Source organism: Nanorana parkeri, unplaced genomic scaffold (genome assembly GCF_000935625.1).
Source record: "Nanorana parkeri isolate BGI_ZX_2015 unplaced genomic scaffold, ASM93562v1 scaffold2241, whole genome shotgun sequence".
Taxonomy (NCBI): Eukaryota; Metazoa; Chordata; class Amphibia; order Anura; family Dicroglossidae; genus Nanorana; species Nanorana parkeri.
Window position 1 is genome coordinate 149,932 of NW_017308509.1, and position 27,801 is coordinate 177,732.

Genomic DNA, 27,801 nt, shown 5'->3' on the forward strand with positions numbered 1-27,801 from the left:
AACACCATGATTGTTGACTGTAGTTTTTTCATGAGTCGTTCCATATGCAGAATTCACTTGTGGATGTGTATGTGCGTAGAAAAAGAAAAACACACAACCACTATTAGCTAAAAATCTAATGTCTCCAATTAAGTGCTTTGGAGGTCTGAATCTTCTCACAACAGGATATGAAGTTCACACAAGAGACAGACAAGAATACAAGTTAGTTCATTTCTTTTGTATGTCATTACAAAACTTGCAGGTCGTCTATGCAATTTGGCATACTCCAGACTTAGCCGAGTTGTCATTAGCTGTGGAATATCTTCTGACATCATTTAATTCTGCATTTAGTTCATCATAAATGCCAGTCTCAATCATTTCCTCCTGCCATGGTAAAGGGATATTGCCTGAAGCAAACTCGTCAAATAACTGCTTGTCATTTTCTTCAATGTTGACCCCTTTAACTGTTGAAAATGCCCCAACATCCTGAATATCCTTTGCGTAGACAGTTCTTGAGTCAGGGGTGAAAGGTGGTAGAAGAATACCTTTAAAAGTGAACAAAAATAAAGATTAGATAAAAATAAAACACTGGTATAATATAAAATAACAGCTGTAAATATCTACTTGTCGAAAAATGTAAGGTGACACTGTAAGAAAAAAAAAAACTTGAACTATGCATGCTTACAGTACATGCCTGTTTCTGTCCTACCTTAATGTTTCTTCCCCATTACAGGCTAAATTTTGCACAATCTAATAAACCCTTACCCCACCACACAAGACTTTGCTCATGACTGGCAATGGACCACTCAGCCACCAAGCAGTGCCCTGTGGGTGGCAGGAAGCTTGCATGTGAGCCCCATACTCAGAAGTAGCACGTAATTGCTGGGTAGACATGTGCGATTCGTTTCGTTCCGAATCGAAATTCGGACATTCGGATGTATCCGAATTCCGAATTACAGACATAACGAATGCAAACGAATCCGAATTTCCATTTCCGAAATTCGGTAGCTTTAGTACAAACGTTCGTTTCGTTTTCTGTTCTTATTCGTTTCTTATTCGTTTCGTTCGTTGGAGCAAAGTGACATTAGAGAAGGAGAAAAATATTTTTTCCCCCCTCAAATGTCACTTTTGCTGCAAACGAACGAACGAAACGAATAAGAAACGAATAAGAACAGAAAACGAAATGAACGTTCGTACTAACGCTACCGAATTTCGTCCGAATTGACTTTCACACCCGAATCCTGAAAAACGAAATAACACAAATCCGAATTTAAAACGAAACGAAACTAAACAAATTTTTTGGCAGTGCACATGTCTATTGCTGGGTTATGGTGGTGAGCAAATAGGGTAGAAGTAAGAATAGGGGCCTAATGGTGCCTGATATGCAGAGGAAGGCACAGATTGAACTAGCCATAAAAATAAGTTTAAGGTGTAGCCCATGCATGGTTGCTATATTGATGGAACACATCTTCCTGCCAGGGGTTAATGAGCACAGTCTGTACAGATAGTGTTGAGGCTGAAAAGAGACTTGATTAGTTGCCACTGTCTAAGATCACTGCAGCAGAAAATGAATGAATACTTAAATGCCTGAATACCTAATATGGATTTATTGTATTTATCTTCATTTTAGTTGTTGTTTATCATACCCCTTTATTCATTGAACTTGCCTATCGTACCTATTCAGTAAAGCATTTGAAAAAACCTTGTGCTGGTGTGCTGTGGACCCATAGAAAGTGGTTCATCACAGAGGTGAGACAGAAATGCCGTTATATCCAGCGGCTCAATTGGGGGTGAGTGCTACACATGGGAGCTTGTCCAGTATGCCTTCTGATACCTTCTGATGCCTCTCGCAGACTAATGATTACACCAACGAGCAAAGTAAATACTATGGATCCAAACACAGTAGTAAAATGGTGCAGGAATCAATGTGGCCAAATAGGGCTAAGTATAGTGATGGACATTCCTACTGACATGTGGACGGGGAACTGATCCGTCAGACCATAACAGCACTGACACCTGAACAATGGGGTCTGATAATAGACATAAAAGTGAACTCAGAAATTACCCATACCTATGTTTTACTAGAATGGGAGAAGGGTATTTGTGCCTGCATCTAGGGTACAAGTGTGCAGCTGATTAGTGTTGTAGAAGCCCAAATGATCCAACCAAACAGAGCAACAGGCAACCCAGAGAATACAAGTCAAGCGACACCGATACAGAGTACCTTCTCCTCTAGTCCAGTAGCCACCATAGGACCAGAGTTTATTATGGCAAAAGGAGACCTTATGTCAAAATGTCAGAAGAGTAACCCCCCTATACTGCGTTTGGATACAATCTGCCAGTATCAGCAAATAAGGAGAGTTTTAAAGAATGGATCGAACAAGCAATGCAGGCTCTGCATGAATATGACATCCCAGAGGCACAGAAGAAACAGAGAATCACCGAAAGCTTAAAAGGAACCCGCCTCAGAGGTCATTCAAAATCTTAAACTCCGCCAGCAAGACTGTACCGCCCTTGACTACCTGATAGTGGCTAACTGAGAAGGCTGCCAAACTGACGTACCAATATGAACACACCTATTAACAAAAGGGAGAGAGAGAATGATAGCGACGAGGAAGTCATGTATCTGGATTGGATGTGACCATCCAAACCTATAGACACTAGTCCAACCATTCTCAAGTGGAAACCTCATCCCCTGAAACAACAGTGCTAGAGGATGTTCCTGTTTAGCCAGTTGAAGAGAGAACTGAGACCTCTCAGCCAACACTTCAGTCAGAAGATGAGTCTGCAGATGAAGGACAATCAGAGTTTCAAGAAAAAAGACCTAAACGACTGTGCAACCCCCTCTGAGACTCACTTATGACTCATCCAGTCATAGCACAAAAGAAGCTACGACTACTGTGCATAGATCACCTGAGGTGTCTGTCCAGAACACAGAGGTATCAAAGGGCTTGAGCCCTACACAGGCCATCAGCACACCTTGGTGGGGGTTCTCTCTACCCACTTTATTTGCTAGGCAGTGTCATAAACTGAGTCTATCTGCACGCAGTAAATATATTTTGGTGGGTGTTTAATATAAAGTCTTTGTATCTACCATTATTGCTACTGTGGGTAAAATTTGTAAATACAAACTACCATTTGTGAGGACCCAAAGATTTTGGTGGGGGGGAGAGTGTAACCCATGCATAGCTGCTATATTTCTGGAGAACATCTCTCTGCCAGACGGTAATCACCACAGTCTGTACAGACAGTGTTAAGGCTGTGAAGAGACTTGATTGGTTGCCACTGTCTGAGATCACTGCAGCAGAAACTCATGGGAATTGTAGTTCTGAGACAGGGAGAGATAATGCTGGTGTTAGCAGAATAAACTACAGTTCCCAGGTGGCTTATGTAACTAAAGGGAGAGCTGTGTGACTCAGCCATCTTCTGAAGCATGGGGCTGATAGATTGCTGTGAGAAGAGCCACAGAAATCACTGCTATCAGAGAGAGAGAGAGAGAGAGAGAGAGAGAAAGAGCGAGAGCAATCACAGGGAGGTCTGTTTCTTCTTCCAATCCCATAACACCGCTAATTTGAGAGATTTATTTGCTGCATCAGAGACTGACACCACTGCCTCTTCTGGACGTTCGTATGCTGCTGTGCCCATGTGATTGCTGCTGCCAGAGAAAGAGAGACCATTTGCCTTTGCATTGGAGCCTCATCACATAAGTCCAAAGAGCAGCCGGCTTGAGATGGAGACATCCTTCTTGCTGGCCAGCGGGGGAACCATCACTCAAGCCTGCATTCTACAGGAGTGGTGTGAGGCCGATAGCCACCTGTTATTGCTGAATTTAACTTGTGCATGCAACAAAGTTTGGGCCCACAATGCCAGCTAACCTAAAGGTACCACTACTGGCAAGTACCATAGGTAGCTGGGGGCATTCTGGACTGAGTCATTATTAGCCCAGCTTAGCTATAACCATGGGTGTTGTTTCAGTTAGCTCAGTATCATCTATTGCCGCAATTAGATAGATGTGGCTTAGGTGTGCCTGAAAACTTAAGCTGGATTTATTGTATTTATGTTCATTCTAATTGTTATTTATTATACCCCTTCATTCAATAGTCATTGAAACAGCAGAATTTACACATAAGGGGCCCATGGGCTGTGCTGCAGTACTCCTGTGCTAACTTGGAACATACAAATAGGAGATCAGAGAGACAGAAATTAAATCATCTGTCGGCTGCTTTCATTTCACTGTCCAATCACAGGCCGAGGGAGGGACAATAGCTCTAAGTGTTACATATATGCAGCTGAGAACAGGGATGTGCTGTGTGGCAGAACTGTGCACAGTAAATCTCAAGACAGGATGGACAGAATTAAAATGCTTTGACAGATAAAACAGCTGCCATATATGTATTTCACCTGTGTATTCAGTTGTTTAGCTCTAAATTTAGATTAAAAAATAAAAGAACCCCTTGTCTACCAGTGCCGTTTATAAACCACAGCTGGTAGCAATGGCTTTTAAACACACTCCTTGCTGACTGTGACTGTGTTAAACAACTGTTGGCTTTCGGCCGTAAGTGACTCAGGTGGCTGTAAAGCCATACGATCACTTCAACATACTACGGAAGTTGCTGCTCCCCCCTACCCGACTACCCCCATCATGTATCCCAGGTTCTGCTGTCTCTCCTGCAGGCCCAGGGCTGCCATGGCAGATGTTGGTGGGTAGAGCAGAGGGAGGTCAGAGAACATCTATTCGCTGATCTCCGCTACAGTGAATAAACCTGGAAGCAACAAGCATTTTGTTACTTCTGGGTTCATAGCTATCATACTCTGCAGCGCAGGCCAGGGAAGTAGCTGATCAAGCACAATCTGTTTGACATGTTTGATATCTCTTTACTCAGGGCAACCTCGTCTTTTAAATTTGATCAAAATATTGGGTAATGCAATAATATTAAATTTAGTGTATTTTTTAGTGAAAATATGGAATTGATAAACATGCACACTAATATCGTGTTTCTTATTTTGCTAATATATATTTATATAATATCATTGTTTTCCACAGTCTCTGCTTTCAGAAAATATATTATGTTTGGGGGTTTTAACTAATCTACAGGCCTAAAATGTGCATTTTAACCTGTGCATAAAATGCAAAAACAGCTGCAATAGCAAAAGGATTAAGTTGTTATATAACATACAGTATATTGTGAAAGAAACCAAGGTTTTTCCAGTGCATTATTGTGTATCAGACCTACCAGCTTCAAGCTTCCTCCAGTTTATTTCTCTGAAGAAAGGAACTACACGCAGATCATTACAATTTCCATTTCTAAACCCGAGCCTTTTCTTTGCATCTTTCTCCAGTAAGGCTTCACAGAATGATTTACACTCATCACTAAACTTCTCTGTGTATGTTACTGCATCGTTTATGATTCTGCTCTTTAACTCCTTGGGTTCGACCTATTATAACAAATAAACAAAGGCAAACAGTATAACATTACTCTACAAAATTAAATGCAAGATCTATTGTCTGGATTACCATGGGTATGGATCTAGTTGGCTTAAAATTGCTCTTTAGGTTAATGTTTCAGTTTTTGTCTGATTTAAAAAAGGAGATGCTCCCTGCTTATCTGATGATGCCCCTGAGCCTACAAAGAGGAATTACATCTGGCAAAAATCACTAGACAGGTCTGAAATTGTTACTCTGATTTAAATATCTACATAAATGTACATAAATGTCCTGGTGGTCCAGTGAGGTCATTACAGAACTGCTAAGTTTCTATAATGGGAACCAATATTTATATCCAAATATGACCATAATCAAATAATAAGGGCATATGCTGTCATTACTACACTTTCTGATCAACATACAACAAGGATTTGCAAGGATTGGCAATTCCAGTGTACCACACTCACCTTGTCCCCGATTCAGCATGCAGCTGCCATTGATTCTGGATTCCACTCAGAGTGCCATAGCTGCAGCTCTTGGGCGCCATCCTAAAGAGCTAGGCAGTGTGTTACTGAGCATATGAGTAACACATCACTACCCCTAAGCCAAGTCTCCTCGTGCCTCCAGTATCTGCTCCTGTGTTCCCCGTGCTTCCACTTACTGAACTCCTGTGCTTCCAGCGACCTCTGCACTCCTGTGTCTCCAGTGACCTCTGCACTGCGGGGACTTCAGTGACTCTGTGACCCTTGTGCACTCCTGTGATCACAGTGTCCCCAATGACCCTAGCATGCCTGTGCCCTCAGTGACCCCTGTGAACTCCTGTGACCCCCATGCCTTCAGTGAACACTGCAATCCCGTGACTTCAGTGACTCCGTGATCCCTAAAAACTCCTGTGACCCTGTACCTCCAGTGACCCCAGCATGTCCGTTGTATGCTCCAGTAACCCTGTGTTCCAAGAACCCACACACTTCTGTGTCTGCAGTGACCTCTGTGTTTCCAGTGAGCCCAGAGAACCCAGAGCATCCTGTGGCCTCCTATGACTCCAGTCCGCACGGACACCTGCGTCTCCATGTGACCTCAACTGCATTCCTGCATTTCCTGGATTGTCTCTCCACATGTGAATAATGACCCATGTCCATGACACAGTGGCAATTCCAAAAGTCATCATGTGAAATGTACAGGACAGAAATGGAGGAAATGGTGCTATTAAGCATAATCCTGGTCACAGAAAAGGGTCATAAATATTTCTCTTGAACTATTGTAGAAACTGATATTACACAAATTTGCAAAGGAAGCAGTGTGCAATATGCTGTTATCTGTCATGATACTTGCCATTCATTCTTAGAAGAAATTATTTATTACCTTTTCTCCTCGGCACCGAAATGGCCCGCGTGCAGCAATCATCTCATACAGAGTTACACCCAAGGAAAAGTAATCCACTGAGTAATCATATTCTTCTCCATTCAGCAATTCTGGAGCCATAAATCCTGTAAAGAAGATCTATGTAATCGTAGAGTACAGATGTAAATGCTCTACAATGTATTATATTGAGCTGTATTGTTCATACACACTGGGAGCATTGGAGTTACACAAATAAACACACACAAAGGACACAACAAAGAAATGTTTTACAATGCAATGACCCACAAAGCAAGTTTGTAGGAAATCAGAAAACAATACTTTGCAACATTCAACTGATAAACTATCTTGCAATTGATAACAACTCTAGCATTAGCTTTTGTAATATGTAATATGGGGATGCCAAGTAACATTGCAATTATAACCCCTTACCAATTACTGTCATCAGAGGACAGTATACAGGCCATTTGCCTGTAGCCTACACTACATCTGGTTTCTGCGCTATGTACCTGATTTCTGACTGACAGAAGCCATAACTGACAATTTTTATGCTGCAATGCACTCATACTGTATATACAGTGCAGATCAGAAACTGCTAGAAGCAGTCAGCTCTTCCCATCCCCCATATGGGATTGCAGAAATTCAGCTGTAAAACACAGATTGTATACCTGGAGATTACTATGATGCAGTCCTGGTCTGGCGATATATGCATATATTGGGTAAATGTTTGCAGGAACGGTCTGCTTCTAGCTGTTTGAGATGCTTCTCTAATGTATTCTCAGTATATATAAGAAAATCTTTTTAAAGTGAGGAAAACTGCTCTTAAACAGTTGCCTTTGGATCAAATATCCTTATTAGAAGATTTCCCTTTTATAGTTGTTCTGGTGACAAAATGTTGGATTTTCCCTCACTTTCAGTCCCAATGACAATGATCCCCAGGACATATACAGAGAGTGAACCTCCCTAACACCTCCCTGACAGGGACATAGACAGCAATAAAGACATCGGGAAATGGAAGAAATGTGTCTGATGCTGGATCTCTGAACCCCTTGCCCATTGTAAAAATACGAGCGGACGGTGGATCCTTCCCGGCGGGTGGACATGTAGGTGATTTTTTTTTTGCTCGCGCCAGCCGATCGCTTGTATAACCTTGCATGGCGGCACCTCCCCCGCGATAGGCCCCCTCCGTTGCTGCTGCTGGTTGTCCCGGGCACCGCTGTCCCCACTGTGATAGCAATCAAGTTAAATGCAAAAAAAAAAAATTAAAGTCTCATATTAAAAAAAAAAGCACCCAAAAAAGTTTTGAGTCCCTCGCCCCTGCGTGCACGCACTTATACACGCAAATACGTGTCAAAAAAACGATTACGCCACACATGTGATGCGAATGTCACAGTGAGAGCAATAATACTAGGCCCATCAATCACTGATAACACTAAACTGATGAGCGGTAAAAGCTTTTAAAGTGTCACCTATGGCCAATTCTGGGCACGGTAGTTTTTTGCAATTTTGTGGGCGCACGCAATTTGAAAGCTTGACATGTTTTGATGTCTATTTACCCGACGTGACCCCGTTTTTTATATTTTACAAAAAAGTTGGGTAATAATAATAAATGTTTTATAACATAATAAAGGGAAAACATGTTTTTTTTTTAAATGTTGGTTCTTTTTTCATTATATAGTAAAAAGTTTAATCTCAGTGGTGATTAAATACCACCAAAAGAAATTCATTTCAGTACAGCGTTGCATGATGGAATAAATGTCAGTCAAAGTACCGCAGCGCTGAATACTGAAAAATGTCCTGGGCAGGAAGGGGGTTTAATAACCCGGTCAGCAAGTGGTTAAAAGAGAACTATGGGGTAAGTGCTTTCCCCATAGTTCTCTTAATGGTCATGGGAGTACATATACTAGCATCCTCTCGTGACCCGTATACTGAGACCGCCGCAGCCGGGACGGACCCTGAGATTACTGTCGAGATCCACCCAGCTGCATGAGTGACAGCTGGCTCTGCCTATCTAGAGGCGCTGGAGGATCGGAGCGGGAGGAGGGGAATCCCTGCAGGGAGCGGTGACTGACAGTCACTGCTCTCTGAAGAGACATGTTCAAAAAGTGAGCGTGCGACGTTATGCGTTCGCTCACTTCCCTATCTATTGAGCTGATGTGTGACAGTTTCATGGTCACACGTTGGCTCGAACTATGAGGATGAAAGATTTTCACTCACCTCATAGTTCTACTTTAGAGCCGTAGATGTTCTCGGATGTTGAGTAGTGTAGAGGGATTCTCCTTAGGAAGCTATCTCAGAAGTGGTGGCTGAAGGTCTGCACTGTGCCTGAGCAGGGACTGGGTGTGCAAGGAGAAAAGTGCTAAAAAAAAGAGAGGGATCCTGAGGAATAGTTATTATGATTGCTCCAGGTGTCAGTTAAGCTTTAAGGGCCTGTTCACATGACGCCCGTTTTCTGTGCTGACCTGATCCGTACGCTCCTGCACTAAAAATGCATCCCAATGTATCCCTATGTGTTTTATGGGCTACAGTTCACGTGCACAATCCATTCAGGTCAGGAAACTGTCAGGAAACGCAGAACGCATCAAAATGCGTCAAAAACGCACTGCACTGCAGCTAACACACTGACAGCCCCACTCCAGCAAAAAATATATATATATATTTTTTTTTTTACTGGAACGCATCAAAAACGCGGCAAAAACACGGCCAAAACACATAGCACCGCGTCTGCTGATCCGGACCTGATCAGGACCTGAAACTCATATGAACAGGCCCTAAAGGAGAACTATGAGGCGAGTGTAAATCACTCAGCCTCATAGTTCTAGCCAACCTGTGACAATGAAACTGTCACAGGTCGGCTCAATAGATCGGGAAGTGAGCGAACACATAGTGTCACTCGCTCACTTCTCGATCTATCCCTGCAGAGAGCCGTGACTGTCACTCACGGCTCCCTGCAGGGATTCCCTCTCTCCCCTGTCCGATCCTCCAGCGCTGACTGGCGGACCGGACGGGGGAGGGGGCGGATACAGCTGGCTCTACCTCTAGATAGTCAGAGTCAGCTGTCAATCCCGCAGCTGGGTGGATCTCGACAGTAAAGTTGGGATCCATCCCGGCTGCGGCGTCTCAGTATACCGCAAGCTGTAGCTCACTGTATACTGAGCTTTAGGTGATGGGAGGACGCTTGTTTGTGTCCTCCCGTTACCCTTAGGACAACTATGGGGAAAAGCCCTAACCCCATTAGTTCTCCTTTAAGGTTAAGACTTAACTGGCATCTAGAGTGATCACCCTCATTACTTCTCAGGATTTCTCGAAATCTATTGATATAGCACACACTTTGTTCAACAGTGCCAAGTTTTCAGGAAGGGGGACCAATCCTAAAAAATGACTTTTTATGTTTTAAGAATATGAATAAAAATAGAATTGGGCATTATATGTTTTGCTTTTGGCCCTTGTTGCCTTGAACACCCAATAATAAAGACCTGACAGGGAATCAAAGCCATAATTACTCTATCAAAAAACAGAATAAAAATTTGATACACTTTAATGCTGAAGAGCACAACACAATAAATGTCCAGCGTACTGCATCTACCACCAAATGGAACTGTTTTTTTAGTGCAGCTCAATTTATATCAGTACTCCCAACCCTTTGGTACCACTCACAGGATCTGCCACTCCCCAAACAATGTCAATCAGTACAAATGTAAAACCCCCCAACTCATATTCAAAAAGCTCAAAGTAACTTAATTGATTCAGAAGAAATGAGAACACGCCACCCACTTCTCCCTCTGATGAACTTTGCCACCTGCTTGGGCTTAATCATAATGCAAGGAAACATGGGGAAAAATAAGAGTATTTATACATAAAATAAGAACACTCCCTCTTAATTCTTCAAATGATGAGATCTCCCTATTTACAGATAGCTTTCATGAGCCAATATTCCACACAAATTACCTTTTTTTATTAGGGGCCAAAACACGTCAAGGTAACACTGCCTCCTCAAACACATAGACCTACAGCAAGTGAATACTTCTACTTTTACATTCATATGTTCCAAAAAGTTGATGTGCAAAGGCTGTGATTCATATTCACCTTTTGAAAATGCTAGTTGTCTGGTTGTCATGCTGAATCAATAGTTTCAGTATTTTGTGAGTCACTGACCCAAAAGAAGTATGCATATTTAAAGTTCTGACTTTACTGATCTGCACCAGTGAGACAGAAGGTATTAAAGACATTGGATCAGCATGAAAGCCAGAAATCTAGTGTTTTTAGGAGGAGGTTAGCAATAGCAGGGTCCGTATTTTTAAAACAGGTCCCCTATGAGGCCTTGGGCAGCACCAGTCCACTGATTGCAAAACAGCAGCACTGTAATGTGCTCCCACAAGATGCATGGAGCTTGAAATGCTACACAATCACTTAGGCCTGGTTCACACCTGTACGTTTTGTAGCGCGTTCAACGCTCAACGAACGCTCTACAAAACGCTCAAACAGGAAAATCCCATTGTTTTCTATGGGTATGGTTCACACCTTGCCGTATTTCAGCCCGTCTGAATGCGCCACCAAACGGCCTACGCCTGAAAAGGTACATGAGCTTCTTTGCGGCGTTTTTGTCGCGCGTTTCCATTGGGATACAGCCAAGTAGCCCTCGAAAACGCGCGAATCTCGGTAAAAACGTGCGTCATGACACGCGCGACAAACGTGCATATTCGATACGCCTAGGTGTGAACAGAGCCTTAGGCTGGGTTCACACCTGAGCGTTTTTTTTTATGCTCGTTTTTCAGCTAGTTTTTGAGCGTTTTTTCGTTCAGTGAAACGCGCGTTTCACTGGCGGTATGATTTTTTTTCTTTATTTTCCCTATTGAAAATTTTTTTTTGTTAGTTTCACTTTTAAACTTCCCGCCGGCTCCGCCCCCCTGCGACGCGCCCGCTCGCAGGGGGACGGAACCCGGAAGTCGGAAGCCGCCGAAGACACAGCGGGGATCGCGGACAAGGTAAGACCTGTACGCTGTATTCCCGAGTGTGGCATGGGGTTACCGCTTTGTTAACCCCCAATCCACACTCGGGAATACCAATGGCAATGCGCAGCAAAACGCCCCAAAGAAGCTCCTGTACTTCTTTGGGCGTAGGGCGTTTTGTAGCGCATTCATACGGCCTGTAATACGCCCAGGTGTGAACCATACCCATAGGAAATAATGGGATTTCGGTGTTTGAGCGTTTTGCAGAGCGTAGGAACGCGCTACAAAACACCCAGGTGTGAACCAGGCCTAAAGCTGGCCATACACCTTACAATTATCTGCAGATTTTCTGTGGTCAGATGGAAAAGGTGCAACAGATTATTCCTCCATCTAGGCTAAACTGTGTGGATGGAGGAATCTCCACCTGGGCCAATCTGTTGCACTTTTTCCATCTGATCACAGAAAATCTACAGATAATTGTAAGGTGTATGAGCACCTTTACAGTAAGAGAAAGGAGGTGGTCCCATTGTGCCACAAAGGAAAAGTGAAGACACCTGTTCCTACATTAATTGACCACTAAATGACATTACAAATTACAGAGCACTGAATCATTTCAGTTTTTCTTCATCCAACTCTAGTGCAAATTGACATTAAACTATGAACACAAAATCAATGTCACTGTCAATGCTTGTCTGTAATTCATTATAAAATGTTCCACAGTAAAGAGGACGGGAGAACTTATACTTTTTGCACAGTCAAATGCACGCACGTTACCTGGAGTTCCAGCATAGCCCTTGGTTTTGTTTTTCTTTTCCTTCAGTTCCACAGCAAGCCCAAGGTCAGAAATACGGACATTTCCTGAAAAGTAAACACAGACTTTGTTCTACAAGACCACACTTGCTTCTCTGCCAGCCAGGGATATCAGCGTTCTAATTTCAAATAATCATAGTCTTAAAGTAAAAACATTTTAACGGAAACGTATATGGACTTGATCACTGAGATAAGTAAAAATAATGGGAAAAGAGTTGTTTGAATGTTTATGTTATGCACACAGCACAAGTCAAAATACCTCACGTCACATGCCTTGTACTCATGCTAGTATATAATCTGTGTAAAATCTAGTATATTATTTGCATGTTACAAAAGCAAATATGCCATCTGATTACAACCCCCAAAGGAAGACATGTGAAGGTGCAGTTGTGGCAACTTTGGTTTTAGTCCTGATTCAGACTTGAGCATTTGGTACATTGAAGCCCAAAACACTCAACAACCAAAATCCCGTGCTTTTAAATTGTGACTGTTCGATTTGAGTGCTCAGACACCGGTAGCCGGACTCCTGAAGCTCTAAAAGGTGCATGAGCTACTTTTAAAGCACACTTTTGGCTTCATAGACGTCAATGGAAGCACCTGAAAAACACATGAAAATGCCTGAAAATGAGAGTTTTTCAGGGCTAACAAATATCTCCTTCTCCTAGTACTTAGCTTTCCATTGGCTAAAACAAAAACATTCAAGACTGAATACGCCTGAAAAATGAAGCAAAAACACACAAATACAAATGTCCCTAAATCACCTGTAAATGCTCATATTCATGTGTGAATACAGCCTTAAAGTGTTAAAAGTGTCTATATTATAAGGATAATTGGAATAAAGCTGGTTTCAAAAATAATATAAGTTCTATAATTGGAACACACATAGTTCTGAGTTAGGGGCCACACTGTACAGAGAACAGCAGTGTGGCTTTACTGTATTTGCAAATGTTAGCAATATAAAACACTGCTTCTTAAAGCAGTATAAAACACTGCCTGAATAGTTGAAACAGTTTAGTTCCGTTTTAGTATTGTTTGCTGGATAGCATGAAAATGTGCCCGGGAAGTTTTGTATTGCTCTGTGCATTGTTCATCATGTGCACTTTTCCCCTTTTTGCTAGTTTTAAATTGATCTGAGCAGTTGCCATTTCGGCTTTAGCTGGATTTGATGAACACACACACAGGGTGTCTTTAGCTGCCTTTGAGCTGTGCTGGGCTTTTAGTGTGTGGCTGAACCTTTACGGAGGTCAACTTTTGCATTGCTATATATATCCCATAGCTAAAAACTTAGTTTTGCGTTAGGAACCACATTTCACAGAAGTGGCTTGAAGTAGCATTGTGGCTTCACATGTATGTTTTGTTGGAAATACAACAGCATACACACTGATTTGTATTACTGACATTCAGAGATGTAATATTTCTTTTGAGCTGTAGATGGCAGTAAACTGCAATGTTAGTCTCTAGTGCTTACTCATCTATGATATATGCAGGAAGTTTTATCTGTTATGTTTCCTGCACGATGCTGTATACAAACATGTAATGTCCTTATAAGCGAGTAAAACTTAATTCAGCGTTCTACAAGATCTCAGTGTTTCATCTAAATATATAACCAACAGGTTATGGGCCCAGGTACTAAACAGAACAATGCAAGTCAACAAGAGCTGCATCCAAGCTACTGAAAGATGGCAAGCTGTTGAGATATGAAGAACAATAGCAACTACCAGCTATGGAAGTTCAAGCTTGAAAGGGCTGCTAAGCAAAGACGACTTGTGACAAGTACTGAGTACAGACAGACCCAGTAATGGACCCACAGAGGAATGAGACAAGAAGAACAGGCAAGCAAAAGCTCTTATAAGTCTGCTAGTTGATGATGACCAGCTCATCCACTTTAGAAAAGAAAATGCAGCTAAAGGTATGTGGATTGCATTACAGAAAAAACTGCATGAGCGTTCAAACCTAAACAGTAAACTATATCTGCTATGCAAGCTATATAAGATGAGGCTAAAAAAAGGCCAGAAAATGTGTGAACATGTGAATGCTATGCTGGAAATTGTAGAACAGCTACATGTAACTGGAGAGGAAATTAAAGATAACCACGTGGTGGCATTACTGCTATGCAGCCTTCCAGATTTATACTGTGCTCTAATTAACACTCTAGAAACCAGACCTGAGCAGGAACTAACACTAGAATGCACCAAAGGAAAATGAATCGATGAATATGACAGAAGGAAAGAAAATATGCACAATGAAGGAAACGGTAAAGTTCTTAAGGTGCATGAGAGCGCAAAGCCAAATAAAGAGGGCAGAGCGTGTTTTCGCTGTAAAAAGACTGGTCACCTGAAAAAGGCCTGTCACAACCGGCAAAGCAAGCAGAGAAAGCGAAAGGCACCTACAAGAGAAAGGGGTAAGGCAGCCACAAAGGACACTGCAGGCCCATCATGGAACGCTACCTTTAAAGTGACTCAGAACAGTATACCACACGGATAGTGTATTTACTCAGGCACAAGAAGTCACATAACTAGTGATGAGACCTTTTTCACAGAAATTGATTTCAGTGCAAAAGTATTGCTGCAGAAGGTGACGGTCAAGGATTCTTGAACTGCATCACAAATTCAGGGGACAAGCAGACTATCCTCATAAAAAATGTACTGTATGTCCTAGACCTGGAAGGAAGCCTTCTATCAGTGAAAACCCTTGCTAATAATGGTCTCACAGTTTGATTTCAAGGTGATAAATGTACAATTCTAAACAATAAGCAAATCCTCACAAAAGGAAAATTGGATGTACACCTATACAGACTCTGCACCGCAGACAAACAAGTCAAGACAGCCACTCATAATCCACACAATAAATGTAACCATCTATGGCACAGACGATTAGGGCACTGAAACCCAGAAGCCATAAAATACATTATAAAGAGGAACTTATCAGAATCTACAACCGTAATGCCCTGCCAAATGCTCATGACATGCAAATGCTGTATGGAAGCAAAGGCTACTCGTACCCCACTTCCACAGGTCACCCAAAGAAAGACCACCCACCCCTTGGAGCTCATACACATGTTTGGACTAATGAAAACTCCCACATCAGGCGGGAACAGATATCTACTGACTTTCATTGATGATTATTCCAGGTATACAACAACTTATCTGATGAAGCACAAGAATGAAACATCAGAAAATCTTCAAGAGTTTGAAGCTACTCTATGTCCATCAACAAATGCCAACGGAAACCAGGAATTATACGTACCGATAATGAAGGAGAATACATCAGTAAGGATGTATAGTACACCAGACAACAACACCATACACTTCTGAACAAAATGGTATAGCAGAACGGAAAAATCGCACTCTCATAGAAATGGCCAGATGAATGCTGTCAGACCCCAATCTACCGAAATACTGGGGAGAAGCAGTCATGACTGCAACATTCCTACAGAACAGACTACCAGCAAAAGCCATTGAAAGCACCACATTTGAAATATGCCATGGATCGAAGCCTAGCTTAGGGCACATCAGAGTGTTTGGATGTGAATCTTACGCCTATATTCCAAAGAAGAAGCGATCCACATTGGAGTACACAGCCATTGAAGGTATTCTGGTGGGCTATAGTGGACAAAGTAAGGGATATAGAATCCTCCACCCAAAGACTGACAAAGTGACAATAAGTCGCAGTGTTTATTTAGAAGAGAATCCATCACCAGAAACCTTAATCCCAAGAAGTTGTGAAGTAAATTTGCCCAGTGAACCAGCAAAGGAAGCTGAGCAAAGTGAAGCCGCACAGGATTCAAAACAAGAGGTGGAACTCACAATGGATAAGTCAAATTCCATGTTAAATTCTGCAGAACAACCTAAAATTAGAAGATCCTCTCGAGCAACAAAGGGAATACCACCCTGCAAGCTGTCATATACTGCTAAGACACATAGTATACTCAAACCAACATTGTGGGACGACATAGAAAAATTATTAAATTGCAAAAGCCAATAAATGGAGCAAGGCGGCAGAATAAGAAATGGATGCGGATGCACTCGCCAAGTCATTGCCAAAAGATCATCACAGTTTCCTGCGAGAGAAGCTAAACATCATATTGCAACGCATATTTATCTGTTCTGTTTCCTGCACGATGCTGTATCCACACATGTAATGTCCTTATAAGCAAGTAAAACTTAATTCAGCATTCCTCAAGATCTCAGTGCCAGACTACAGTTTCTATTTCTGCACATACAAGAAGGTATGTTCTTGGCTGTTCTTGTTGGGTTCACTCTGCCTCCTGCCCAGTTTGGCATCCAGGACACTTTATTCACTCATACATTAGATTCTTCTATGATGTTGTGAGATTTAGTCTGGGAGCCCCATTGACATAGAGGATATCAGTGATCTCTGATTTTTTTTCCAATATTTTTTTTTTTATGGACTTCTGAAAGTGTCACTGTGGATGAGCTTTCTTCAGTTGCTGGGATCTTTGTTTCCCTATTTTTTTCGGATATCTACACTTTCAACTAATGTATGAAGTCAGATCTACTTATGTGATCCCTGCATTACTAGGATCTTATTGTTAGCCAATAGATGAAGATATATTCACTTTGGGATCCTATTAACTATTAGGATCCTATTTCTATTAGATCTGGGAAGGTGAAGCCCTATATTCATCTATAACAGATATAAGGATCTTTTTTCCTCTATATCTGTTTCATGCCTCCACATTGCCTATGTTATATCCCCTACGACCTGCTCCCAGGACAATTCTTAGCCGGTGACCACAACATCTCTTTTTCTACATATTTGGTCCATTATTTTTAAAATTCCCTTATACCTCCTGAGGAAGCAGATTTCTGTGAAACCTGTTGAGAAATTGATCATGTCCCACTGTGTGATACAGCTGTTCATTAGAACACTTGCTGGATTTCTATTTGGCAAATTGCAAACATGAGTGAACAATGGTGGTTATGGGGCACTTACTTGGGGATGAACTTCCGTTCATCGATCCCCTCCCCGTTCTATGGGACCGGGAGCGATGCAGATTGCATCACTTCCGGTCCCTGGGCTGTCAGTTCTGGGCTCCTGCAGCCCAGCTATAAGCTATTGAAGTGCGATCTGCACTTCAATAGCTTATTTCCAGTGTAAAGGTGACACTGAGGGTCTTTTGGACCCCCAGCATCACCTTAAAGAGGACCTGTCACCACCATCTGCTATTACATGGGGGGGCTTGCAAGCCCCCCCATGTGATAGCAGTCAAAGTAAAGTAAAAAAAAAAAAAAAAACAGTTTTTAAAATTAAAATGAAATAAAATAAATCTAATAATAATAAAAAAAAAATTTTAAAAGTACCCCGCCCCCGCGAGCACGCGCGTCGCCACGTAAACACGCGTCGGGTGCGCCTACGCATGAAAACGACGAACGCGCTACACATGTTGGGTATCGCCGCGCACGCCGGAGTGAGAGCAATAATTCTAGGGCCAGTATTTTGGGGTATCTCTAAATTGATGACCTGTGGGGGCTTTTAAAGTGTATTTTATTGACTTTTTGGGGTACTGCAGTTTTTCGCCGTTTCGCGGTCGCACGCAATCTGTAAACTGGGCATGTTGGGTATCGTTTTACTCGTTGTAACCTCATCTTTTATATTTCATTAAAAAAATGGGTAATTTGTTGTGTTTTGGGGCATTTAATTAAATTTGTCACTAAATTTTGGGGTTTAATAAGGAGTTGCGCTAATATTGCGCAACATAAACATTTTCAACTACCACCATTTTATTCTATAGGGTCTTGGCATTCAGAAAATATATAATGTTGGGGGGTTTTACGTCATTTTCAGGCCTAAAATGTGGAATATAACATGGGTGCAAAAATGGAAAAAAGGGCCTCAGTCATGAAGGGGTTAACCATCTAGCATTATAATTTATAATGTATAAAAAGAATAAAGTATAATAAATAAGCATACCATCATTATCTAATAATACATTTTCTGGTTTCAGATCCCGATAGATGATCCTGTTTTGATGTAAGTGTTCCATGCCACATATGATCTGAGCAGTGTAAAAACAGGCTCGAGGTTCATCAAGACCTGGATTTTCCTCATCAACATTGTAAATGTGGAACCTTAATGCAAATAAATTACAACAGTCAATAATGATATAGCAAGCCAAGTTTCTGAAACAAGCAACTATTTTGTTACCCTAGTTTTTACAAAAAGACAGCAAGAAGAACACAAATAATTTCCAGTAAGAATGTTTTGAATCTAAGCTTAAAGCTCAGATTTTGACACACATGCAGATTCATTTAAACAGAGGAACTACAAAATATCAAGAACTATGTGCTAGATAGTGTCTGGTTGGCCAAACGTTCACATTTAGTATTAGGGGGAGAAGTGGCAGTGTTGACAGACACTGCCAGCACCACTTGTCACATTAAGAAACCACTGCAACAGGGATGGGTTTTCGAACCTTTCCAATTGATTGTCACTCCTAAGAGGGGCTGGCCAGCAGTACTTTATAGGACACACAGAAATGAGTTGCCTTAACTGGCTAAAAACATTCAATGTGTATGAGTATCTTTTTTAAATAACTCCATACAGACGCGGACGAACTAAAAGGTTTCTTTTAGTTTGTATACTAAAAAAGAAAATTACCCCTTAAGGCATGTTTGGCTAAGTTATCATTTTAAGAGCTCATGCACACAGGCTTTTGTGTGAGTCTTAAATCAGCTCAGTGTATCTGATAAGCAGCTTGAAGTCTTAAAGCTGTTGTCCGAGGAAATGTTTTTTTAAACTTTAAATGAAAGCAAATTGAAGCAAGTGCCCCAACTTTATTGATGGTGTGCTGGGTAATTGGTCTTCTCAATGCCCCCCACTAATTCTGCAAGGTGCAAGGTGAAGAAGCACTGCAGACTCTGCCTTCCTGCATTAAGGAAGGGTGGAGAAAGGGATAAGGTTTAAAATCGTACTTGCCCCACAACCACTAATTACATTTAGGTCCTTCTTCTCCAACTGTTTTTTTCAGGTGTACATTAGAATCTGATGTTTGGCTGTAAACATGGAAAGGCTCAATCCAACCTAAGTGCAGATGTAGCAGGAAAATAAACGAAATTTGAGTCATGTATGGTCAGCTTTAGTTAAGAGATGGCTGGCTGATCCGCTGTTTGCACATTATCATTGCTCTTTATACTATCTTATTGAATAATCATTTGAAATGCAGTAAGATTACATAATAGTGTATATAAGAACAATGTATTCATCTATAGAAAATACATTCGATTCTGATTATTGTGCCGAGGAAAAGAACATATCTAGTGGCAATTTTAACTAAAAAAGGGAAACAGTTTCATGTTTTCTAATAAATGTTTTATTATTTGTGTTTGTACAAAAAATGGAAAATGAATGAAGGGACATTGCAAAATATACATGCTTAAACAGGTTGGCAAAGAGAGTACTGTGAAAGTTGCTCATTAGCAGGAGAAGGCTATGATTCCTATTCATATATTAAGGGGTGGTATGATAGCCTGATATCATAAATGAGACTACTGAAAGCTGAATGTCACCAGGGAGAGAGTTATGAGCTTTGCATTACCTCACTGAGCGCTCAAGAGCTGCATATTACTAGAGAGTGAGTTATAAAATCAGAGCTTTGCATGAGAAGTGCACGTACAAGAGCTGCATATGACTCAACAAAGTGCACCTAACTACAAGTTATGCAGAACCATGAGATGTGCATATTACTAAAAAGAGCATCATGAGGTGTGCATGTTACTAGAGATAGTGTCATGAGTTGTGCACATTAAAACAGAAAGGACCATGAGATGTGCATGTCACTAGAAAAAGTACCATGAGACGTGCACATCACTATAGAGAGAGCCATGAGATGTGCATGCTAATAGAGAAAGTACCATGAGATGTGCACACTACTAGAGAGATCACCATGAGATTTGCACACAACTAGAGAGATCACCATGAGATGTGCACACTACTAGAGAGATCACCATGAGACGTGCATGTTACTAGAGAGTGAGCCATGAGATGTGCATGTTACTAGAGAAAGAGCCATGAGATGTGCACGGTACTAGAGTGATCAACATGAGACGTGCGTGTTACTAGAGAGAGAGTCAAGAGATGTGTATACTACTAGAGAGATGGCCATGAGATGTACATACTACTAGAGAGATCGCCATGAGATGTGCATGTTACTAGAGAGAGCCATAAAATGTTCACATTACCAGAGGGAGCATCATGAAGTGCCCATATTACCATGAGAAGTTAAAGTAGGTAATAGTGAAAATAGAGAGATGGGTTTATGTGTTCTAAAAGTTAAAAGTGCAGCGTAGTAGGATATTTTCTGGCCTTTCCTCCTGAGAGTAGGACAGAAATTTACAGCTAATGTTAAATTAGTTAATGTTAAATCTGACTTATAATTATAAGGAAATTGCTTCATTTCTCAGAAGGAACATGATGACTCATCTGGCTCATAGTTTTCAATACCCCAATGGCCATGTGCTTCTCCTTTAAGAATAATCAAGAATATTTATATAATCCTAGGTGATTATGGCAATTTTGTAGACATGAGGATTATATCATCTTAACATTACTAATATGCATTATCAGTTACCATAAAATAACTTCATGGTAATGACAGTGACTTACCGTAGGTCACCTCCATTCATTATGGTCATAATTAAGCAGACTTCATTTTTTGTTTGGTATGCATATGCCAGAGAGACAATAAATCTACTGTGAACTTTAGCAAGAATCCTTTTTTCCACCATGGCACCCTGTAATCAAAAAAGAGAATTATGTGAGTCAAGTTTCATAATTTAAAATAATTAATAACCATGTTAGAAATGCAGGATCTAGATTGATTTATCAGAATAGGTCCAGGATTACGAAAGAAAAAACAATTTGTAGCCAGCAACAGCAACACAATTGCTCTGTGACCTATCACCTCCTCTCCCCCACCAAGAACCTTCAAAAATTATGTCTTCATTCTGTCTCTCCTTTTCAAGATGAGTGCTGCTCTAAAATGTATGGGCATTTTTATCTATTACCCTTTTGTCTCCCACAACCCCTAGACCCTCCTCATCACAATTACAAAACAAAATCCTGGACACCATTTACAGGACATAGCTATGGCCTTCTATCCAGCATATGTTAGTCTGTGTAATCTGAATAGTGAACATGTGCACTGGACGTCAAAAGAAAAAAATCACCTGTATTCAACTAATTCACTGATTTATGTACTGGGACTATTACTTGTTAGTGCAGTTATTTGAAGTTTATTGTACAGGGACTCAAGTACGCTGGAGAGAAGGTCAAACTCGATGATGGGCAGTGTGAGGTAGGATTTTTATATTTAGCAGTAATGAGAAGGAGTGGGAGATGGTTCATAGATTAAAGTGCAGCTGCTTCTGTCGAGGCCGCTGCCTGGCTGTGATGCTGGCATTCTTGCTTCAAAACTTTAAGTCACTGACCTGGAACAAGTACACAGTTAGAGACCTCTGACACTTTCCTGTCTGTCCTGATCTGCACACTTGTTCTAGGTCAGTAACTCAAGGTATTCGATCCAAAGGGAAGGCACATCAGCCAAGCAACTAGCATTTAAGAGCATGGTAAACATTGAATTAAATATACGCCCCAGAGTCTCTTTGAAGGAACTCCTCTGTCTATTCTCAGCTAAAAGATGGCTAATATCCAACTGGAAAAGGCAATCATCTTGCACCCTGAGGGATTGCCAACAGGTGCTACACAAATTATGGTGATTGCTAGAATAGATCCAGTAGTTAAAAATATTTCAAAACCTATTCTTAATACTTAGTCAAAATAATACCTGCCAATCTATTAAAGCTTACAGAAAGGCTACAAAAAAGCTTAACAGAGCTCAAATTAGTAATTGTGAACCTAATTTGATGTGAACCCAACTTAAAGGCCAGAAATGGGCTTAAAAAATCCTAGAAAACAGTTCATGACATGCTGTGATCATGCATTGTAAAACCAGTGTAATCACACTCACACAGTTCAGTCTCTCTTTTCACCATTACACGTTGACAGTGAAAAAAATCCATTACACAGATTAGCCCCCTCTTTGAACATTACACTGAAAAGAGGTAGGGAACAGAGGGAACATCTGACATCACACTGAACTGTGGGAGGGGAGACTGAAGATAAGCCTTGAGCACAGTCACTGGAATGGAGACACTAGGGCACTTTGACAAATGCCTCAGGCTGCATCATTATAGGACCACCCGGTCCCTGATGACCACTAGATGGAGCATTTACTAAAATATATATATGTAATACAACAATCAAATATGGAGTAGCAGACAAGTGGGATGTGAAGGCAACAATAAAAGCTACTTCCAAATAAATGTTACAATAAAATCACAAAATGTGTACTTACTGAATATACACTGTAACTGCGCTGTCAATATTAGCAAGTATATTTTTCAGTAAAAATTATACATTTGTACTTGTCCTAGAAATATTTGAAAGCAGGCCAATATGATATGTTACTGTCCTGTTTTCAATAATCCCACCTTCAGCCTCTTAGCTCAGAGTACATCCTGCATCTGACAAACATGCCCTTGGAAGGTGGATTCCTCATGCAGCTTAATGCAAAGCAAGTCTCCTGTCTCCAAACAGCAACCTCTAGTGGTGGCCAGGAACAGCTCAGACACAGCAAATACAAATACACATGGCTAGGCCATGCTGCTGGAAACACAATTCATCTTCAAATAAAAGTAAACACCTGTAAAAGTAATTTTTTTATTACTAAAGATGAAGTTATACATTAAATTAGTTGTATTGTATATGATGCAAACTGAAGATTTAGTGTGATCTTATTTGATTATTAGAGAAAGTGGGCAAACAGAAAGGGAAAGGCAAACAGGCTGTGCACTTTGGAAGGCAATTTGCAAAGGGAATTTTCCTTTAGTTTAGTTAAGCTGGTAAAATGTAACTTTGCCAAGAATACCCAATCATGTGCAAGAAAACTTTTAAAAAAATAATTTTTGCTTGCACATGATCGGATGATGAAAGTCAGCAGAGCTCCACTTCATTCAAGTTAAGGGGAAAAGTGCAAATTTCCTTTCAAAGTGAACAGCCTATTTGCCTTTAGTAAATCAACCCCAGTATTTTGAAATATAAATCTCACTTGATAATACAGAAGTAACATGGTGAAAGTTTCAGTCACATTCAGTAATATTTCATAGTCTTTATAAGGAAAGATTGATTTAATGTCTTCCCATAAAATGATTCATATCCATGTTGTGAAGTATTCAGTGAGATCTCAGCTGAGCAGTCAATTGTCAAGCATCAATCACATAAGAAGAAAGGGAGTGAGTCATATATTTTCCATACCTAGAAGTACTGCATATTTTTCTTGATTCCCAGTGTCCACAAGGTGCTAACAGGGAGTTAAGGTGACACTAAACTCAGGAGTTAAATCTTAAAAATACATTCAAGTAACCCTAACTATTAACAAAAATGTATCTTATTTGTGTATCACTCGGCTGTGGATCCTCAAATCATCTCTGAATTGGTGCTTCTTTCTGGAAGGTGGCTATTTTTATTCCCCATGGTCCCTCATTCCTATAAAGGACTACAATCTCAATACAAATTAGTAAACTAAACATGAGATTGTAGTCCATCACATGAGTAAACATGTAGTGGTGATTACTTTACAACACACACGGGTACCTTGGGGAACAAAAGTAGCCACCCTCCAGAAGTAAGGACAGTGTCAGCACCAATTCAGAGATGATTGGAGGATCTACAGCTGAGTGATACACAAATAAGATACATTTTTGTTAATAGTTAAGGTACTTGAATGCATTTTTAAGATTTAACACGTTTAGTGTCACTTTACACATAGATTAATTTAAGACACTGGTTGAACAGTAGTGACTCTACAGTAGGTGCTTTTTTTTAAAGATCTGTTTATACCCTTTGTTTGTGGTGATAGCCATCATGTTTTATATGGTTTACAGCATGCATTACATGACTGATGCTTCCCCAGAGACAGTTTAGTGGATTTACCCTTTTTTTTAAATCTGTACCTTGAGTGTTGTTTTATGGTTTGATGGTCAAGGAGGTTTGGGGTCAGATTCATGCTCATCTGTATTATGAGTACTGGGAAGGGCTCATGAGAAGAGGAGACGGGGGAGTACTTCAATGATGGGACCCATTTTCTAGGGAGGACAGGGATAGAGGCAGCTGTTTATTTTAATTTAGACAGGGAAATGCAGCATGGGAGCACTCAGGTAATGAGCTAGGATCAAAATTGGTATAAAGTAGTTGCCAGAGTTAAATTCTGGATGCAACTTTATAAGCAATAAAGTAGCATAAAACAGTAAAAGTGGAAGTTATCACAGTTTATGCATTTTGAAGATTGTTTTTGGAGCTTTCCCCCATTACCCTGCTGCCCTAGACACGGGTCAGTAAGCACTATTATGTTTAACATAGCCGTGATCTCACATATGATTGCCAGTACAAAACATAATGTGGATGTGATAAAACGGACTTGATGAGGCCTGAATAAGTGCCCTGAATTTTGGAGACTACCCTGTCCTTGCTTTAAATATTACTATTATTAAAACATACTATAGCAAAGTTTTGCATATGATGTAACTTTGATCTTTGCAATGATAAATATCTTTTTAATTGTTTACGTCAGCATTAAATGCAAATGATTTCAAAATGTTTTTTCTTAACATTATGCTACGACTGCTTTATTTTGATTTCTCAGAAACAACTTAGGTAACCTGAAATGGCAAATATGATTACAGAAATCACAAAAAAATACATGTATTTCTTAGTAGTTCTATTTGATTCTTTGCAAGCATTATTTCAGTAACATAATATTGCATTGTCAAGGAAATGAAATAAAAACAGTCTAGGTTTCTGCTATCGTTTCAAGAAGAAATCTAGACATTGGGCCAATGAATTATTTAAGCTTCATTCAACTAGCTTTCCATCAAGCCGCATAAGCAAATTATTATCATCAGGAAAGCACCTGAGATCTTTAGTACAGTAAGATAAGCACTAAAAAAGCTGTCAAAGGATGTAGATTTCATGTGTGGTTTTGCATTTTTAGGTTGAGAAGGTAAGATAGTGGGAATGATAAAGTATTGACAAGTCTAATAATAGGAAAGGGAATAGAAAACGTTTTATATAACAAAAAAGGATGCTCGTTAATGTTCTTGTGTGATTCACAAAAATATATTGTTTTAGAAATGGTATTTCTAAATGCTATAACTGACTGCACATTTTAAGGTATTCAAAGGGTCAGTTCACTTCAAATTAAACCTCCCTTGTGCTGAGTCTGCAAAACCTGCTGTGGCAATTCTGAGGGGTTCCTCCTCTACCTGTTGCATTGTTTATTTATTTTATATTATATGGAATGCACCAGGAGGAGCGGTAACACACAAAGGTAGGTGGGAACCCCCAAAACTACCAGGTGGACAGCAACATAGTTGGAATTTATGGCCCAGAGATGTCGCTGTTAGGGTATCTAACACATATAGAAAGCCATGGAGTGACACTACCCATCAGGCTACACCTGCAACTAAAATATCACATTTGGATGAATTGACCCATAAGATCATATTTCTGCTAGCTATCAGTATTCTCTGTAGAGCTAATTATCAGGGATAGTCATAAATAAGGTAAGTCTGGTGAACTAGACAAATGAAATATTTCCTGTGTATTTCTGATCTTTTAATTTTGCAACATATGATATACTATTCTCATCTCTACCAGCTATATAATTTCTAAAGCTGTTAAGCATCCAAAATATAAAAAATAAAGCATGTATTTGTTAAAAAAGAGAAATTCTATTTCTGATATTGTTAGTATTATGCTATGGCTTTATATTAAAAAATAGTACTTTCTTTTATTTGAGTATTTATGCCCTGAGTAGCATCCAGCTTCTTGCAGTCTCGCGTTCCAAGGTTCAATGTAATAACATACAAGCAGAGAGCTTTGCTTGGCACTGTTTTTTTTATCCCTACAATAGTGTTTCCGGTTTCCTGTTGGTTTCCTGTTTTTCACAAACTAAAAGCTGAAAGTTATTTATTTTAAACAACACTAACCTAACCAGCCTTAGTTCCTACCTGGAACGATAGGGAAAATATAGTCCTAGTGTCCCCCCTGACCTACAATTGAGATACACTATTATCATGCATATAGTAGGTATAGGAAGAATTGGGAAATCTTTATATTTACATCCTTTTGGAAAATATATAATGTATGTAAATTCCCAGCAAGTAAGAAAGCCTTTAGAAAACCTATGATGCTCCATACACAAGTTTTGTTTCTTTGTATTGCAAAATTTACATTTACATTTCCTGTATATCTAAGTGAATAAAGTTTAAAGACTGTGACTGTTTAAAGAAAAAAAAAGATTTGAACAGCATCAGAACCAGAGACAAATTCTGTTAAGTGTGATTAACCATGACCTTCAAAAGACTAAGCTTCTACAGAACAGCCTGGTCATGTGACCTTCAGCAAATCACAGAGCTCCCAAACACATACTGGCTAAACCTGGCTCTCTTTCCAAAAAAATCAGTTGACATGTTATGTATGCAAAAATCAAATGCTTACATCAAATCCCTTTCTTTTCTTCAAGCGTTTCTTGTTGAGTTTCTTGCAAGCATACATTTTCCCTGTTGCCCTCATTTGAGAAGCTGAAACCTCCCCAAATCCACCTTTGCCAAGAATTCTAAAGTCCATGAACCAGTCCTCTCCAACGGGCTGAGCTTCTAGCCATTTCCATTGAAGAAATCTGGAAAAGATTTTTCCCTCCTTGTACTGTGAAAATGCATTTTCCTTTAAATAATCCAAAGTAGATTGAAGTAGCTCTTTAAAAAGCCCATCCGGGACCTTGTTGCACTCCTCAACTACTGGTGCAATTATTTTCTCATCTAAATAGATACAAAAATATTTTGAATGTGTTTCAAGATATTTGTTGATGATGCCAACAGCTTTTTGCAACCTGTCCTCATCCTCGGCAACATCGTAATCCTCAATATCACCCCAAATTTCTAGAGCAGGGACGAATTGCTCCACAGTTCCCAGAAACTCCTGAAACAACTTCTTTCCAATGGGTTGCTTGACACAAATATTGTCAAATTCCAGATCAAGCTGATCCTTTAGATGCTCACAATCTGATAGTGGAGGCAGTTTAAGCTTGGCACGAAACTTCTTATTTCTTGTAATTTGAGGGTTGAAGCCTCCATCAAAGCTACCACGAGCTGTTATATACGCTGAATTGGCTACCACTGTTTCCAATGCACCAAAATCCAT

General features: G+C 40.3%; 1 protein-coding gene across 1 annotated transcript; it reads right to left on the reverse strand.

The window, feature by feature from the left end:
- Positions 1-246: 246 nt before the first annotated feature.
- On the reverse strand, positions 247-27,801 carry GRK1 (G protein-coupled receptor kinase 1). The gene is made up of 7 exons (XM_018573114.1): positions 27,100-27,801; positions 21,148-21,275; positions 18,457-18,614; positions 12,487-12,570; positions 6,767-6,891; positions 5,214-5,415; positions 247-524 (listed from the first exon to the last, which is right to left on the reverse strand). Exons 1-7 carry the CDS (start codon positions 27,799-27,801, stop codon positions 247-249), a joined length of 1,677 nt encoding a protein of 558 aa, XP_018428616.1.